Raw genomic sequence first — 14,336 nt, 5'->3', positions numbered from 1 at the left:
CTTGTTATTTTTGGTTTGGTTTTGAATCTACAAAAAAGTCACCTTTGCCAGTGTATGCTGCGGCATCTTGGGTAAAATAGTATATTCAGTATGGGTTACATTTGGAATGTTCATCATTCAGATATAGGTGTCTTGGCATTAATGGACTTACTTGTGCTAATATTTATATTTTTTCTTAAACCTCATAACAAAACTCATGTTTTTTTGCATATATTCAATCTCTATTTCTCAAATTCCAGGAGCAATACATCATAAAGATTAAGGAAATTTGCTAACAGTGGATTTAGACACATAAATAGTTGTCTAACCCTGATCTCATCCCTTGAAAGTGAAAATATCAAACTAAAAAGGGGTATTGCTGGAGAAAAGCATAATTTATGAGACAACTTAGAATGTTATTGTTATACTCACCTGGTCTTCTATAAATGTTCTGACCATTACAGTATCTTTGGCCATTTTCTTCCTAATTAAGGCCTGTTCTTTTTCATATTCTTTTTCATACTCAGAGTATGCAAATCCAGGTGCTATTTCTCCAACTTTGGGTTCCTGAACGAATGCAGTCATTTGTGTCTGGTAAAGCATTTCTTGCTGGGATTTCATCAGTGACTCATAATCAGCTAGGAGTTAAGAGCATAAGTTAATTTTTGATATTCTTATAAAACGAATGCCCTATTCATTCAGACAAGCCTAAACAAGGGAAAGTTTAATAATGAAAAACCAGTTTTCCAAATTTCTACTGTCAAATTGCTTAATAAATATCAAATTGAATTTAAAAACCAAACTTATAGTAACCAGTCAAACTATTGTTGAAAAAAATTTTCAGCAGTCAATCCTTTAGATCTACCCTAAAGGTTTTCCTGATTTGCTGTGTGTGGTTTTTTTGTTATTCATTTTCCTTCCTGATTCTTGTGTGTTTTAGCTGCTAAATAGGGATAATAAAATAACTTCCTCTAAGGAATGTGGAGCAGATCAGATGAGACAGAGCTGTTCACTGTAAATGTGAACAGCTAGCAGAGATAATGGTGACCTACAGACATTTTGTGTTTGGCATGAATGTTACTACTTTCTTTTCCTTCAAATGATGAACATCAAAAATCTTGATTTCTAGCTTTTAAAATATTGGCAGCTCTAGCAACATTGAACTTGGTTTGTGCTTGCTTGGCGTCAACACATGGGAGATGGGAGCTACCGCTCCTTGAGGCAAGGCACGTACTCCAGTTTGCCACTGTCTTCATTGAGCTCATATATGTTACCTGGCTGGCCCTCGAAGGGACCTGGATCTAGAATCCCTGCATTGCAAGAGTGGAGGATAGAAGCTATCCTTCAACATATGGAACTACTGACAGAACCTCAGAAATTCAGCCTTAGAATGGTCTGAAGCTGAGTCTACAGAAGGAATAAGTCTTAGAATTAGGATACTGCAACAGGGCACAGCTGCTTCATTGCATTTCACTTTTTACCAGGCACATAGAAACTACTCTTTGAACTTACCTTCTTCAAGTAAGGAAGCGGAGGCAGAAGTTTCTCCGTGCTTATTACGGATAACAATAGTGTATTCTCCTGCATCATCAGCGAAGGTCATAGAAATCACCAGTCTGCATTCACCAGTTTGTTTGTTGTAACTTACTTTGTATCTTTATGGAAATGAATAAACAAGAAAATCAGTTATAAACAACCCTTCTGAGAGTTATAAAAATGGATTTGTTTATCAATGAATCTGTGATATAAAATTCAATAATCATAAACATGTGATTAAGCTCTACCGTAGACTATAATTATAAAATTGCTGAAAACTGAGAAAAATACATGTATATGAGTAATGAGGGACAAGGAAGTTAAAAATTTAATTTTAGAGAATATTTGAATAGATCTTTATCTTAAAGAATATTTAAATATTCTTTAAAATATGAAGTATAACACTGCTTATGGAAATAAGTAGCTTCAGCATTCATGTGAGAAAATGATGAGGTTATTTAAACAACAGTTATCTTCTCTTTATTCATTATTTCACTTGAAGATCAAATGAATAGAAAAAATAAAATTTTTAAATATTTTAATACTAAGTCTCTGGAATACTATATTTAACATGACATTTTAAAGTTATCAAGTTGCCCTTTTTGACTTAAAAAACTGTAGGATATTTAGAACTAGATTTTATATTCAATTGCAGAAAATTCATTAACATAGCTTCTCATACATGACAAGCTTTTTTTCTTCATTACATTACCACTATTTTTTTAATCTTTTAACTTAATTATTACTTTTTTTAAAAATTGAAAGTTATCTTGAATCCATTCTGGGAGAGAGGGACAGACAGAGAGTGTGTATATGTATAGAATGTTCTATTTCACTAGCACTATCAATGAATTAAACTAGACTATATCTCCCATCCACCTTGGTCACAAAGTTTTATTTCTCAATAATATTCTGCATAAAATGTAAAAACACCTCAGAACAGAGATGAAAGCTCTGTAGTGAAAGATTCTATTTGCAGGAGTTGGTGGCACAGATAAATTCTACTTCTCTCTAGGCTTCATCTATGTATGGCACAACCACAGTGAACTCTGTTATACAGCTGTCAAAATACCTGTATCCAGTTGTTAGAGGAACACCAGATTTTTTCCAGTAGACATGGGGCTTTGGGTTGCCTCCAACCTGGCATTCAAACACGATGCTCCCACCTTCCACCAGTTTCTGGACCACTGGTTTTGTAATGAAGAAAGGTGCGGCAGGTTCTCCGGGCCCTGCTTGTTCCTCTGTGATGCTAGTATCAGTCATTACCACATCTCTTGACTCAACAAAGCTGGAAGAGAATTCCCTTTGCATTAGCTTCTGGTTGTAACTGGCCAAGACTAAAAGGACAAAATATCAAAAACTGTACCAAAACAGCAGCTAATTGGCAAAAGAATGTTTTTGTTCTTACCGTTTCTCTTCTGTGGTGAATTTCTCAGTCACTGCTGTTGTTTCCTTTTCAAACTCTTCTGAAACTAGAAGAAAACAAAATTTCTCACTGAAGTGAGCTATTTAGTCTGCTCCATTAGTGACTTCTGCTTGGCAATAGACAGTTAAGTGGACCCCATAATCTATCCCCCTCCCAATTCCAAACAGGGACACCATTATGAGATGTGTGTAAACCATATTGTAGAACAGCATGCCTGCTAAGAGTGGTGACACATGCGTGGGAACTGTGGAGGACATCCACTAACCCTGTACTGCTAGGTAGCAGGATGTGCTGACGGTCCCAGCCTCGTTGACAGCACTGCAAGTGAATCGCCCGCTGTCTTCTGCAAAGGCTTCACGAATCATCAAGCGAGCAATTCCACTCTGGAAGGTTATCTGGAAATCAATGGAACTTTCAATTTGGTAGTCTTCTCTGTACCATGTCACTTTGGGGGATGGGTATCCAGAGATGTGGCACTCCAAGGTGACAGATTCACCTTCTATGACAGTCACATTTTTTAAGCCCTGAAGAGAGAAGAAAAAGGAAATTATGATATAGGTGCATATTCATTAATTATCTTAACCTGTTACAACAACTGTGGCATTTGAACTCACTTGCACAATTTAATTGCCACAATATGGCTTTTAATCAGGACTCCAGAAATATTAGAGAAGTACCTCCCTTGGAATTTGGAATATTCCCAATTAGAAATTAATGCTCGAAATTTCTAACTCCCTGCAGTGGGACTGTATTACTTTCATGTCATCAGGGAAACTCTGTGCCTTCTGTTATTCTTGCATATTTAATCCTTACTAAGCTGGAAAGCACAGCAGCAAAAGCAAACTTTTCAACAAAGCTTTGCCGCATTACCCTAATTGGCACTAGTCTCTCCTTTCCATGGACTCTCCTTCTGTTAAAGGTTTTATCACTTTCCATGTTTCACTGTGCTTGTTTATGAACATGTCATTGATAGTGAGGCAGATTTTGAAGAGGACTGTATTGGTCTTCGTATCTCTAGAGCTCCTGAAATAATGTCTCACACATATTAGAAGCTCATTTAATCAGTTGAATATGTGAATGATAGTTGCCCTACAGAATTTCCCTTTTCCTCGCCAAAGAGTACGGCATGAAAATTAGCATTTACAAACTCACAAATGCCATTTACCTAGAAATTTAAGACACTGAACTCTGCAATCAATAATATATTCATGTATTAAAGTGATATGATCAAATATGAAAAGGGCCCAACACAATCAACTTTTTTACTCACCGAGACTAGAGTTGGGGGAGTAACAGGAATCTCAACAGGTGCAGGTACTCTTGCTGTTTCTGTTACCTATAATTTTTACAAAGGATGTTACAAAATGCCCAAGAAATCTCATAAACATTTAGCACATGCAAAATCATAAAACAATTTTTGAGAAAATGGTCTCCGGCCCATACAATGTTCAATAAAATTACATTAGAGCACAGTAAAGGAAGAAAGCAACACCCAGACAGGCTGCTCTGCAGTGGTGGGCTCATAGGAATAGATGGAGAAACTGTGCAATCCAGCGACCAACCTTGGCTTCACGACCCTGTAGTACTTCGAAGCGTTCTTCGCGGACAGCAGTACCAGTGATGCTCACGCCTACTTCCTTCTTCACTTCAATGCCAGCTTGACTCTTGTAAGTATCTGGCATGTCAGCAAAGGGAAACTGGGGCGAAGGAGTGGGCTCTGCCCTTACTCTAGTCTCTGCCGGCTTCACAGTGGGAGCCTTCACCGATTTGGTGATCTTCTGAGCAGAAGATGTGGCCGACAACTCTTTTTGTAACGTGGCAATAGCGCTACCGGCTATTGATGCCTAAATGAAAAGGGAGTCAGAAAACAAAGTCATTCATTAATTGTCATTCAAGTCACCCTCAGAAGTGCTTTGCCACTAATATTCCTGTTTAGGGGGACAGCTATTAACACCTGAGTGTATTATCTCTACCATCCATTTTTAATGTTCTATCCCTCTTACCAAGAAAAGCCAATGACAAAGCTTTTTGCCATTCCTGTTAGTTTATAAAACAGATGTAAAAAATATTTTTTAAAAAGAGTTATATTAAGAACTCCTTATTTTTTTTTTACATCTGTTATGAAAGAACCACAGATCTTTAAAAGCCCAGTCATGAATTTTCTTTACTTAATCATCTCAATTAGTGCTTCTTTTGAAAATACTATAGTGGCAAAGTCAAAATTAAGAAAATTAAAATTGTTTATTTTTTATTTGGTAAGTTCTAAGAACTACTTTGAAATTTCACATTTGGGTTTCAGCCACAAATCTATGTGACAGATGAAAATGGAGACATTCAGAAAAGCATTTTAAAGGCTTCCTTACTGTTTTTATTCTGCTGCTGTCTACAATTATTCAGTTTCAAGAATAACTTGAGACAATCCCAAATAAAGGCATTTCATATTCCTTATAATTCTTTGAAGGTATAGAAGGTTTCAATATGTTTTTAGAATAAGAACAATAGTAACTAATAGTGAAGATTATTACGTGCTGTCAACTTGCTAAAATTTTTGCATGTATTTTACTTGTATTTTTACCTCCTGCTGATGACAGTTTTAATAAGGAATAGGAGACTAATTCAAGGCTGTTTAATGTCACAATCCAACTCACTAACAATACCACCTTTCCAATTTGCTGTATTAAATATATGAATATGTGATTTCTTAATGTCTGTCTCTATTATTAAAACACATTCACAGTTATGCTGAAATGTCTTGTAGCTGAAGAAAAACTACCCTATGTAATGCTCTACTATTTACAAAGTCACTAGAACAACAGCTATCAAAACAATTGAGTTCAAGCTATCCCTGAAATGTGAGACAGAAAAGCCTGCATGGTTTCAACTCCTCACAGATGTAAGATAAATTAAGATAAACACCTGCTACTTCAGGCTCACCCTGCTCAGCCAATTTCAGAAACTTAACTGAGGGGCATCCAAGTCACCATGAATGAAAACAGACTTTGTCAAAAACAGGCATGCAATGACCTATAATGAAGATGCTCTACAGTTACATTAGGTATGCATATCCTTAAGGCTAACCAATTTTTAAAATCATGCTCTGTAACTTCTTACCTCATATCCATGTTCTGTCTTAGGAACAGAAATTTTTGAAACAGTAAAATGAGGACTTGCTGTGCGGGGACGTTTATCCACATGGACTAATCTTTCGGTTGTTAGATCTGTAGTTTTCTTGATCTGCATTAAGATAAAACTCATTGATACCACTGTTTGCCAGATAACCATAACAATTAAGGTTGCTTTCCCATGAACAGGGTGAAAACCCAGCATGTAGTAATGACTCACCTGTGATGATATGTGCATTCCCATTTGATCAGTAGTTTTGATATGAGTCTCAGATGGAGCCTGAATCACCACAGGCTTGACTGCTTTAGGGACAACATGGGGTTCGGAGGCTGGACGCTGGGGATGCTCAGGTACCTTTGTGGTGGAAATATGTTCCTTATATCCATATTCCAAAGTAGTCTGCTGAGCATAGGTTTCTTCCACATGCCCGGGCTCTCTTGGTTCTCTCACACGGGCCTGATCAACTGCAGCAACAACTGTTGCTACGGCTTCAGCCTTTTTCCCAGCGCCCACCTGGAGGACAAGGTTTCCAGAATTAATGCATAGTAATGTCAAAGTCCAACTGGAACATCTCCTCCCAGGCACATCTTCCTGGGCACAGTTCCTCCTAGACATTCAGAACTGACAAATGCCTAAAGGCATGTTAGGTAGATGGTGTCCATGTAATATAAGAATGTTATATATCCAGATATTAATTCTGAAATGCATCTAGGAACTTAATAATTCTTTGATGATTGTATTGTACAGACATCCATTTAGATATGCTCTTATATATCTGCTTAATTATACTAAACATTAAGTCACTTAGGCACAAGGTAGGATAACAAGTATGTATATAAAATCATAAAGTGATTTGGGTTTTTCTGCTAATTCATCTAGACAGACAGTCAATTGGCAATTGGGAAATCAGAACTTCGGAGCTGGTTATCTTCATTATTTTTATCATCTTGTCGATCATTTAGTCTGGTGTTGACACAGTGACAGTGATGATAAACGTATACTCAAATATTGTCATCATCCCATCCAGAAAAATCAATTGCTACAGAGTTATATGGTTGCATGCAAATCAGAGATAACATGAAAGCTCATGAACACAGAGTGAGCATGTGAATTTACTTATGATTCACTAGGAATAAGATTTGTTTAATCTATTAGAAAAGCATCACTCTTAAAACACATGAATGAAAATGTTGTGATTAAAATGAAAGTGTTATCATTTTGCATTCAAGAGAACAACCTTTCACACTGAAATCCAATTTACTTTCATTTTTGCAAAGAAGGGACAAAAATATTATTTTCTCATCTCCATGAATCTGGTTAACATAAATGAGAATACAATTTGCAAAGGAATTTTTTTTTAAAGAAAGCGAATCAGTTGATGTGACATGAGTACTATAATCCTATGTGATGCTTGGAAATAGAATACTGAAAAATCAAATTCCAGGTCCATCTAGTGCACTTTAAAAGGAAGGCTGTAATATTTTATTAATATTCAGTTTTCTTTGCTGCTGTGAATAGGATCTAGTGTGTACCTGAAATGTGTCTCAAGCATGCTATATGTATAACCTTAAAAATTACTCTTGAAGCCATTTGAGATATAAATGGGGCCTTTTTAAAGATGGAATTGGCTGTTTAGTGATCATGGGCTTTATCCAGTGTTTCCCTCTAGGAAGCCACAAAAATCTAATCTGCCTTGAAGGATTGCGTGGACCATCTTCATTCAGATTGCTTTTTAGAAGAAACTATAAAATATACATGAGACATGGGTGAATTAATTTTGTTCATTTGTTATTTTTAAAAAAATATAGGCAACCAGTTGACTTTAATTTTGCAGATGTTTTAAAATGTTCATCTTTGATAAATAACCCTAATATAAATATATAATCTGGCTTGCTGGGAGATTGCATCTGTGCTATCTCATTTGCACCTTTTGACTGGTAGTCAATAATACAAGGTAATCAGAGTAAGTTTTAGTTTTATTTACTTTAAAAATTATAAGAGTCAGGCTCAGTGAAATTATCATTTGACTTTAAAAAATCCACTGAAATACATAAATCTCATTTTTATTTTAATACTTATGCCAAAAAAATCTTAATGATGGTAAGATACTTTAACTTAAGGAAGCATATGTACATTTTTTTTCTTGAATTAATGTACATTAAATCCATACACAAATGCTGTTTGGTGGACAACTACAAATGAGTATTCTATGCTGGTAAGTCACTTTTATTTCTTAATAGACTAGAATATTCTTTACCTTTTTGGAACCCAGATAATCAGGAAAACTAATTGGATTAGGAGACCTCAATTTGCACCAGTTAAATGCTGAGAATTAATTTAGGAGACACAAAGAAAATGTTGTTTAATCTGGCCTTTCACAACTAGAAATGCCAACTGTTCCACCAGAGGACTTGGACTGAATCTAATCATCTCTAATGTTTTGTTGATCAGTAAAGCAATTAAATGGAACATTAGGAGCACAGTGACACATAATGGATGAAGAGTTATGAGTGCTGATGATGAAATGGGATGAAACACTGTTTTCACCTCCACCGCATCAGTTTTCATCTCCTCTTGGAAAAGATGTGTTTGTTCCTGCTTAATAGCAAATCCTTCTCTAGTCCTTGGCAGTGTGGCAGGTTCAGCAGATTTTGCAGCAGTAACCAAGAACTTAGATATAGACATTTCCTCAGCTTCCATCCTTAGCTAATATTTAACAACAAAAACAAGATAATCAAACTCATGTGATTCAGGACAGAAACAAATTCATCACTCCTGGAATATGCTTCACAGAAAATTTTCTGTCACCCATGAGACTTCTGAAAGGCTGATGTGCCATTCAATATTAGAATTGGATGAAAGTTTATCTGACATCATGCTTAGCAAAAAACAGTCAAAGATAGGAAGCAACCTTCAGGGAAATTCAAGTAGTACTTAGGTCAGGATGCTAATGGAATTGTAACCCTTTGGCTGCTGATTTCCAATACTAGATTAGCAATAAAGAATAAATTTAGGTAAATAGCTTATTTGGAGCAAAGTGTAGTCATGGGAAGTAACTTAATTTGTGGAAATTTCATAGCTACAAACAGAGGCAGCAACCTTCTCATGGTTTATGTATAATTGATCTGGTTTGATACTTCCTTCTCTAGATTACAGTACTGGATCTTGCCTGGCTTTAGTGGAGCTGCTACTGAAGGCACTATAATTTTCTCAGTTTCTTTCCTCATTTGATATTTACAGTGAGAAAAAGAATACAGTTTCACATGAAGAAAATTATAGGTTATTTACTGAAATAAATCCATACACTATAATATAATATAGTGAACTTATGACTTCTCAAAACCACATCTTCTTTACAGTAAGATTCACTACTTATGTATACAACTTTGATTTAATGTTCAGAGAGTCTCTTAAATTTAGCCTGCATGCAATTTCAATCATCAACTTCTGAAGGATTTCGAGATGTTAATAATAAAAAGTTGAAAATAATATGAAAAGATAAGTGAGGAAAGGAATACCTAGTAATATTAACAATATAAATAATTTGATTTTTTAGTTTTCAGTTGTTTAATTATATGAAAACAAATTTGGTTAATAGATCTCATACACTAAAAAAAACCAAGATTTGGTATTAATGTATTATATTGGGAATTTCACATGAGGTTTAGTATTAATATATTATAAAAGGGGATTTCACACTTGGAACAGCAATAGTCACCTTTCCATGAGTAACTTGGATTTGTTCTTGTCTAGTAGCCATTCCTTCTCTAGTTCTCAGTATTGTTTCTTGTTCTTTGGCTTTAGCAGTAGCAACTGCTATTGTAGACAAGGCAGTTTTCTCAGCTTCCTTTCTGATCTGATTATTACAGTAAAATCAAGGTTTAAGTTGTATGGGGCTTCAAACATACATGATATGACCCTTCCCCCCTCCTGGTGGGGATGTAAGAGGAAGTTATTTAGGGTTAAATATAGGAAAGAAAATAATTTTCACTTGGCAGTGAGAATCACAAAACTTAGAAATGTTAGCTTAAAAAAAAAAAAAAAACCTGTAGATGCTTCCCCAGTGCCCAGTGCTTTTTCAAAAATAAAGCTAAAAATGCTCATCTTCATGCAAACAATAATGGTGAATAAAATGAATTATAAGTGTTACAGGTGGATGAAAATCAAATGTGCAGAAAAAATTAATGGTAATCAATCACATTTTCCATTTTGTTTTTAGTTACAGATTTAAAAATGAAAATATAGATTAATAATTCATACTATACAATAGTTAATAGTTTTCTAACAATTAGTTTAAAGATGAACTCTTCATGTTTCAAATATCTGTATTCACCTTTTCCTGAGTTATTTGGACTTGATCTCTTTTGGTAGTGATGCCTTCTCTAGTTCTTGATACTAAATCTTGTTCTTTGACTTTGGGTGTAGCAACTATGACTTTAGGCACCACTGTTTTCCTAGTTTCTTTCATTATCTGGTCATGTGGTTAAAAAAAAAAAAAGATGAGAAAATAGTCATTAAATTTCCTGAGCCTCTAATAAGAGAAGCAAATGAACTGAGAAAGGAGGCAAATTTTCTTCTTACTCAAGGACATTTTAATTACACCTAAGTGTATTATTTAAGTTGCTTCAATCATCTGTATTGTTTCACTGACAATATCAAAATAATAAGATAAATTTAAAAGAAAAAACACAATTAGTAATAAAAGACAGACAAATACTGTTTTTTCCCATCATTATAATTCACGGGAAAGTCTAGTAAAGCCATAAATAGTGCACAGCTTTGCTTTATCATCCATTGACTTGTACCTGGGGCTGACATCAACAGTAATATTTTAAAGTGAATTATATCATGTTAGTAATAGTTCAAAGAAAGTCTGAAAGTTAGGAATAAGAGGTGACAGTGAAAGCCAGATGGGTGGCAAAGGCTCATGGGAGCGAGATGGTGAAAGAATTTTCTATGTGAGATATGAGAAGAGGAGGTGGTGAAGACGTGGCCATTAGGATGAAATGCAAGTGGCTCGCAAGTGAAATGGTGAGAGTTGACTTTCACAGCGGCAGGAAGTCATCACCTGTTCATGATTGAGGAGCCTTTGGTCTTGTATGGCAATTTCTTCTTGAGTTCCCAGGACTGTTTCTACTTTTGTGGATTTGGCAGTGGCAACTACCACCATGGATGCAGCAGTTTTCTCAGTTTCCTGTCTTATCTGATTTTTTAGAGTAAAATGAATATTTTGAGTTTCAAATGGCACAAAAGAAATGTCAAGATGCCCTTGCTATGTTTGGGAGAATACAGAGGTTCAGTGGTCATGTGCGTGTCCACAGGTGTGCGCACACCCCATCTTACAGCTGTGCATAGGTTATGCTTTCCAATCTAAGTGACTGAGGGCTCAGGTTGTGCATAAAAAACTGTACTTGTGTGAAAGTGGTCAGAGGTGATATCTACCTTCCACCTAGGTATGCTCTAGAAAGCTCATAGGTATGCCCCCACACTGTTCTTGTAAACAGACAATCTCCCAAAACTAATCAATTGAGAGGAAAAGAGAAGTGAGAACAGAACTTCCATCATAGCAGAATTTCAATGTGAGACAGAACCAACAAAAAGAAAACATGAGACGAAGACTCCATTTTGAAGGACATACAATTGGCTAGAATGTGATATTAACAGACTACAAGGTATTTGCAAAGTTGGACTTACTGTTTCTTGAGTTATTTGCTTTTGTTCTTGTTTCGTAGTAATTTCTCCAGTAATTCTAGTTTCTTGTTCTTTGGCTTTAGTTGTGGAAATTACTACCTTTGGTACAAAGACTTTTTCAGTTTCTTTTCTTATCTGCTATGAAGATAAAAACAAAACCTTACTGTTTCCTGATCTCTAATGCAAGTAACACAGTATTCATTAAATACAATACAGGAATTTAAAGAAGTAAAATCACTTTTTGGGAGATGTCACTAAATCAAATAAATAATCTCTCATTCATTAGTACAACCATATTATTTCTCTGCCTAAAACATAAATTAGGCTGTTTAGACCAAAAAAACACAAAGGAAAAAAAAATACTGAGTTCAGCCCTGTTCATTTTGAACAGGAGAGTTGTAGTCTGCTTTAAAAAGACTTCTAATTTTTACGAGTAGATATATGACAATACATTTCCATTTTATGTCATTTAAAGATAATCTTAGAGTACAGAATATTAGAATGGAAGACTTGAGAAGTAACTATGCCTGACCCTTTTATTTTATATATGGGAAATCAAACATGGATAATTAATAATCTGCAAATCTACAGTATTTTGTTTTGAAAAAATTCCCTAAATACCATGATGGTTTGGAGAATCAAAACTTACTATGGGAAGAAGATTTTTGCATATATCCTAGGCAAAATATTTTCTAAATCTTTAACCTCCTGCAGGATGCTGTTTCTATCTGGGAGCCCAGGGAGTGCCTGTGGGGTGGGGGAGTCTTCTTCTTTGTTTCTTTCCCGTTCTCAGATACTTTATCACTGAAACCCAGGATCTCAAGGTTAGATGGAACTTAAAAGCCTTTCTTCTCAAACTACCCAATTGACAACTGGCTCCACTGGCCAACAGCCCTACCAATCAGCCTTCTCTATTCTGTCCACAAGGGCTTCCAATCATGAGACTGTCCTTCCGTCTTTTCTGGTCATGTGCCTTACTAAGGCTAGGCCTTCTATTCTACATTCAACCCATTTACACAAGTCCTCTTAGGAGTCAGGATGCAGCTGCTGAGGTTTTAAAGTCTAGTGTGTTCAGTGTTCTCTTCTACTACTCCACGTGGCTACTTAAGCATCTATTTCTCCCTCCTAGTTTTATTTCCTTCTGTCCTCTCCCCACAATCACATACATGATAATGATCATAATGTAAATGGTCATAAAGAGTGTAGATAAGACTCTCTTTCTACACTCAGGTTGTGTCCACAGAGGTCCCTTTCGTCTATATAGGGAGAGCAATCAGTGAAGTCCCCTCAAGAGACTTTGGTATCCAGTGCACAGGTCACACATGACAAGAGGATTTGATTAGTGTGGTAACAGTTGTATGGTCCAAGAAACACCACCCTTCGTAGTAAAGATTATCACCATGTTAACACATGTTATCGCACCAGTGAATTTCAAATCAAAAATCCTTCTCACCTGCTCATGAGTTATGTGCGTCTGCTCTTGCTTTGTGGCAATTACTTCTCTGGTTCTTGATTTTAATTCTTGTTCCTTGACTTTATCAGCGGCCACTACTACCTGTGTTACGGCAGTCTTCTCCGCCTCTTTTCTCACCTGATTTTCACAGAGGAAAGGAAGAAACACCTTAATGCACTTTGAACAGGAAGTTATGATGATATTTCAGGATTAAGGCAAAAATGTCACAGAAGATAAGAAGGGAAGGCAGAGTGGTTTTTAAATTAGAACAAAAATTATTCAAATACGAGATGGGAAATAATCCTAGATTTATGAGACTTTTCATTCATGAATCAAATGTCACTTTTATTTTGAGAAAAGTAGATGAACAAAGCCAAGATCCTTCAGGGAAGCTCAGAGAAATCTAACATCTGCCCTGAAACACTGGTTCCCACACCTGGCTCCTGGAGTAGCTATGCTCTGGGTGTCTGCTCCCTTGAGTAGCTGACTCTATCCTCCCACCCTTCATCTGCTTCAACCAGGAGTCCCCTGATACTTTGAATACTATTAACTTTTGCCTCCTTGATGTAGCCCAGTGTTATTCTGGTCTGGTGTGCTCTTGTGATATTGATAGCTTAAACACCTTTGCTCTCTCAGATCATATTTTGCTCAGAAGTTCTAAAATCCTGGGTCATGCTGGGTTCAGTTCTGCCTTCAGAATGATTTGACACTGTTTGGTCCTGGCATCTGAGCACCCAAGGCTCAAAGCAGTAAATGGTGTTTGAGGGATGGGCCATTGAACCTGGCCCCACGTGCAGCCCTTGCATACCTGTTCTTGAGCAGGTTGGACCCGCACAGCAGTCGTGGTTGTCCTCTGAGCAGTCTGCTCTACAGCACTGATCACTGGTTCTCTCACTCTGGCCATATCAACAGCAGCAACAACAGTTGCAACAGCTGCACTCTTGTCAGTCTCTTGTTTCACCTGGATTGGAAATGAACACGTTCAATACATTTTCAAAGTGGCATGTCTGATAAGAAATGTAAAAGCACAATGGAAATAGCTACCTAGAGCTAAATGTACTGGTGTGTGAGCATTTATCATTGCAAAGAGATGTAGGGTCTATATCACTAACACCCATATTGTATGTA

General features: G+C 36.3%; 1 protein-coding gene across 28 annotated transcripts in view; it reads right to left on the bottom strand.

The window, feature by feature from the left end:
• Positions 1-14,336, bottom strand: part of Ttn (titin) — a 265,404-nt gene that overhangs the window by 238,545 nt on the left and 12,523 nt on the right. For 23 of the 28 annotated variants that reach the window (XM_076866699.2, XM_076866711.2, XM_076866701.2 and 20 more), the window contains exons 8-21: positions 14,017-14,169; positions 13,209-13,346; positions 11,759-11,893; positions 10,398-10,535; positions 9,783-9,920; positions 6,284-6,577; positions 6,053-6,175; positions 4,504-4,785; positions 4,212-4,277; positions 3,207-3,465; positions 2,924-2,987; positions 2,588-2,803; positions 1,492-1,634; positions 412-617 (exon numbers count right to left, since the gene is read on the bottom strand). In XM_076866699.2, the coding sequence (XP_076722814.2) occupies positions 412-617; positions 1,492-1,634; positions 2,588-2,803; positions 2,924-2,987; positions 3,207-3,465; positions 4,212-4,277; positions 4,504-4,785; positions 6,053-6,175; positions 6,284-6,577; positions 9,783-9,920; positions 10,398-10,535; positions 11,759-11,893; positions 13,209-13,346; positions 14,017-14,169 (2,355 nt within the window). The remainder of the gene's footprint in view (positions 1-411; positions 618-1,491; positions 1,635-2,587; positions 2,804-2,923; positions 2,988-3,206; positions 3,466-4,211; positions 4,278-4,503; positions 4,786-6,052; positions 6,176-6,283; positions 6,578-9,782; positions 9,921-10,397; positions 10,536-11,758; positions 11,894-13,208; positions 13,347-14,016; positions 14,170-14,336) is intronic. The other 5 variants (XM_076866710.2, XM_076866726.2, XM_076866700.2 and 2 more) reach the window with 4 other exon arrangements.

The sequence above is a fragment of the Callospermophilus lateralis genome, chromosome 9, assembly GCF_048772815.1.
Source record: "Callospermophilus lateralis isolate mCalLat2 chromosome 9, mCalLat2.hap1, whole genome shotgun sequence".
NCBI lineage: Eukaryota > Metazoa > Chordata > Mammalia > Rodentia > Sciuridae > Callospermophilus > Callospermophilus lateralis.
The sequence above is the reverse complement of the archived record's forward strand: the minus strand, read 5'-3'. Positions and strand labels throughout refer to the sequence as shown.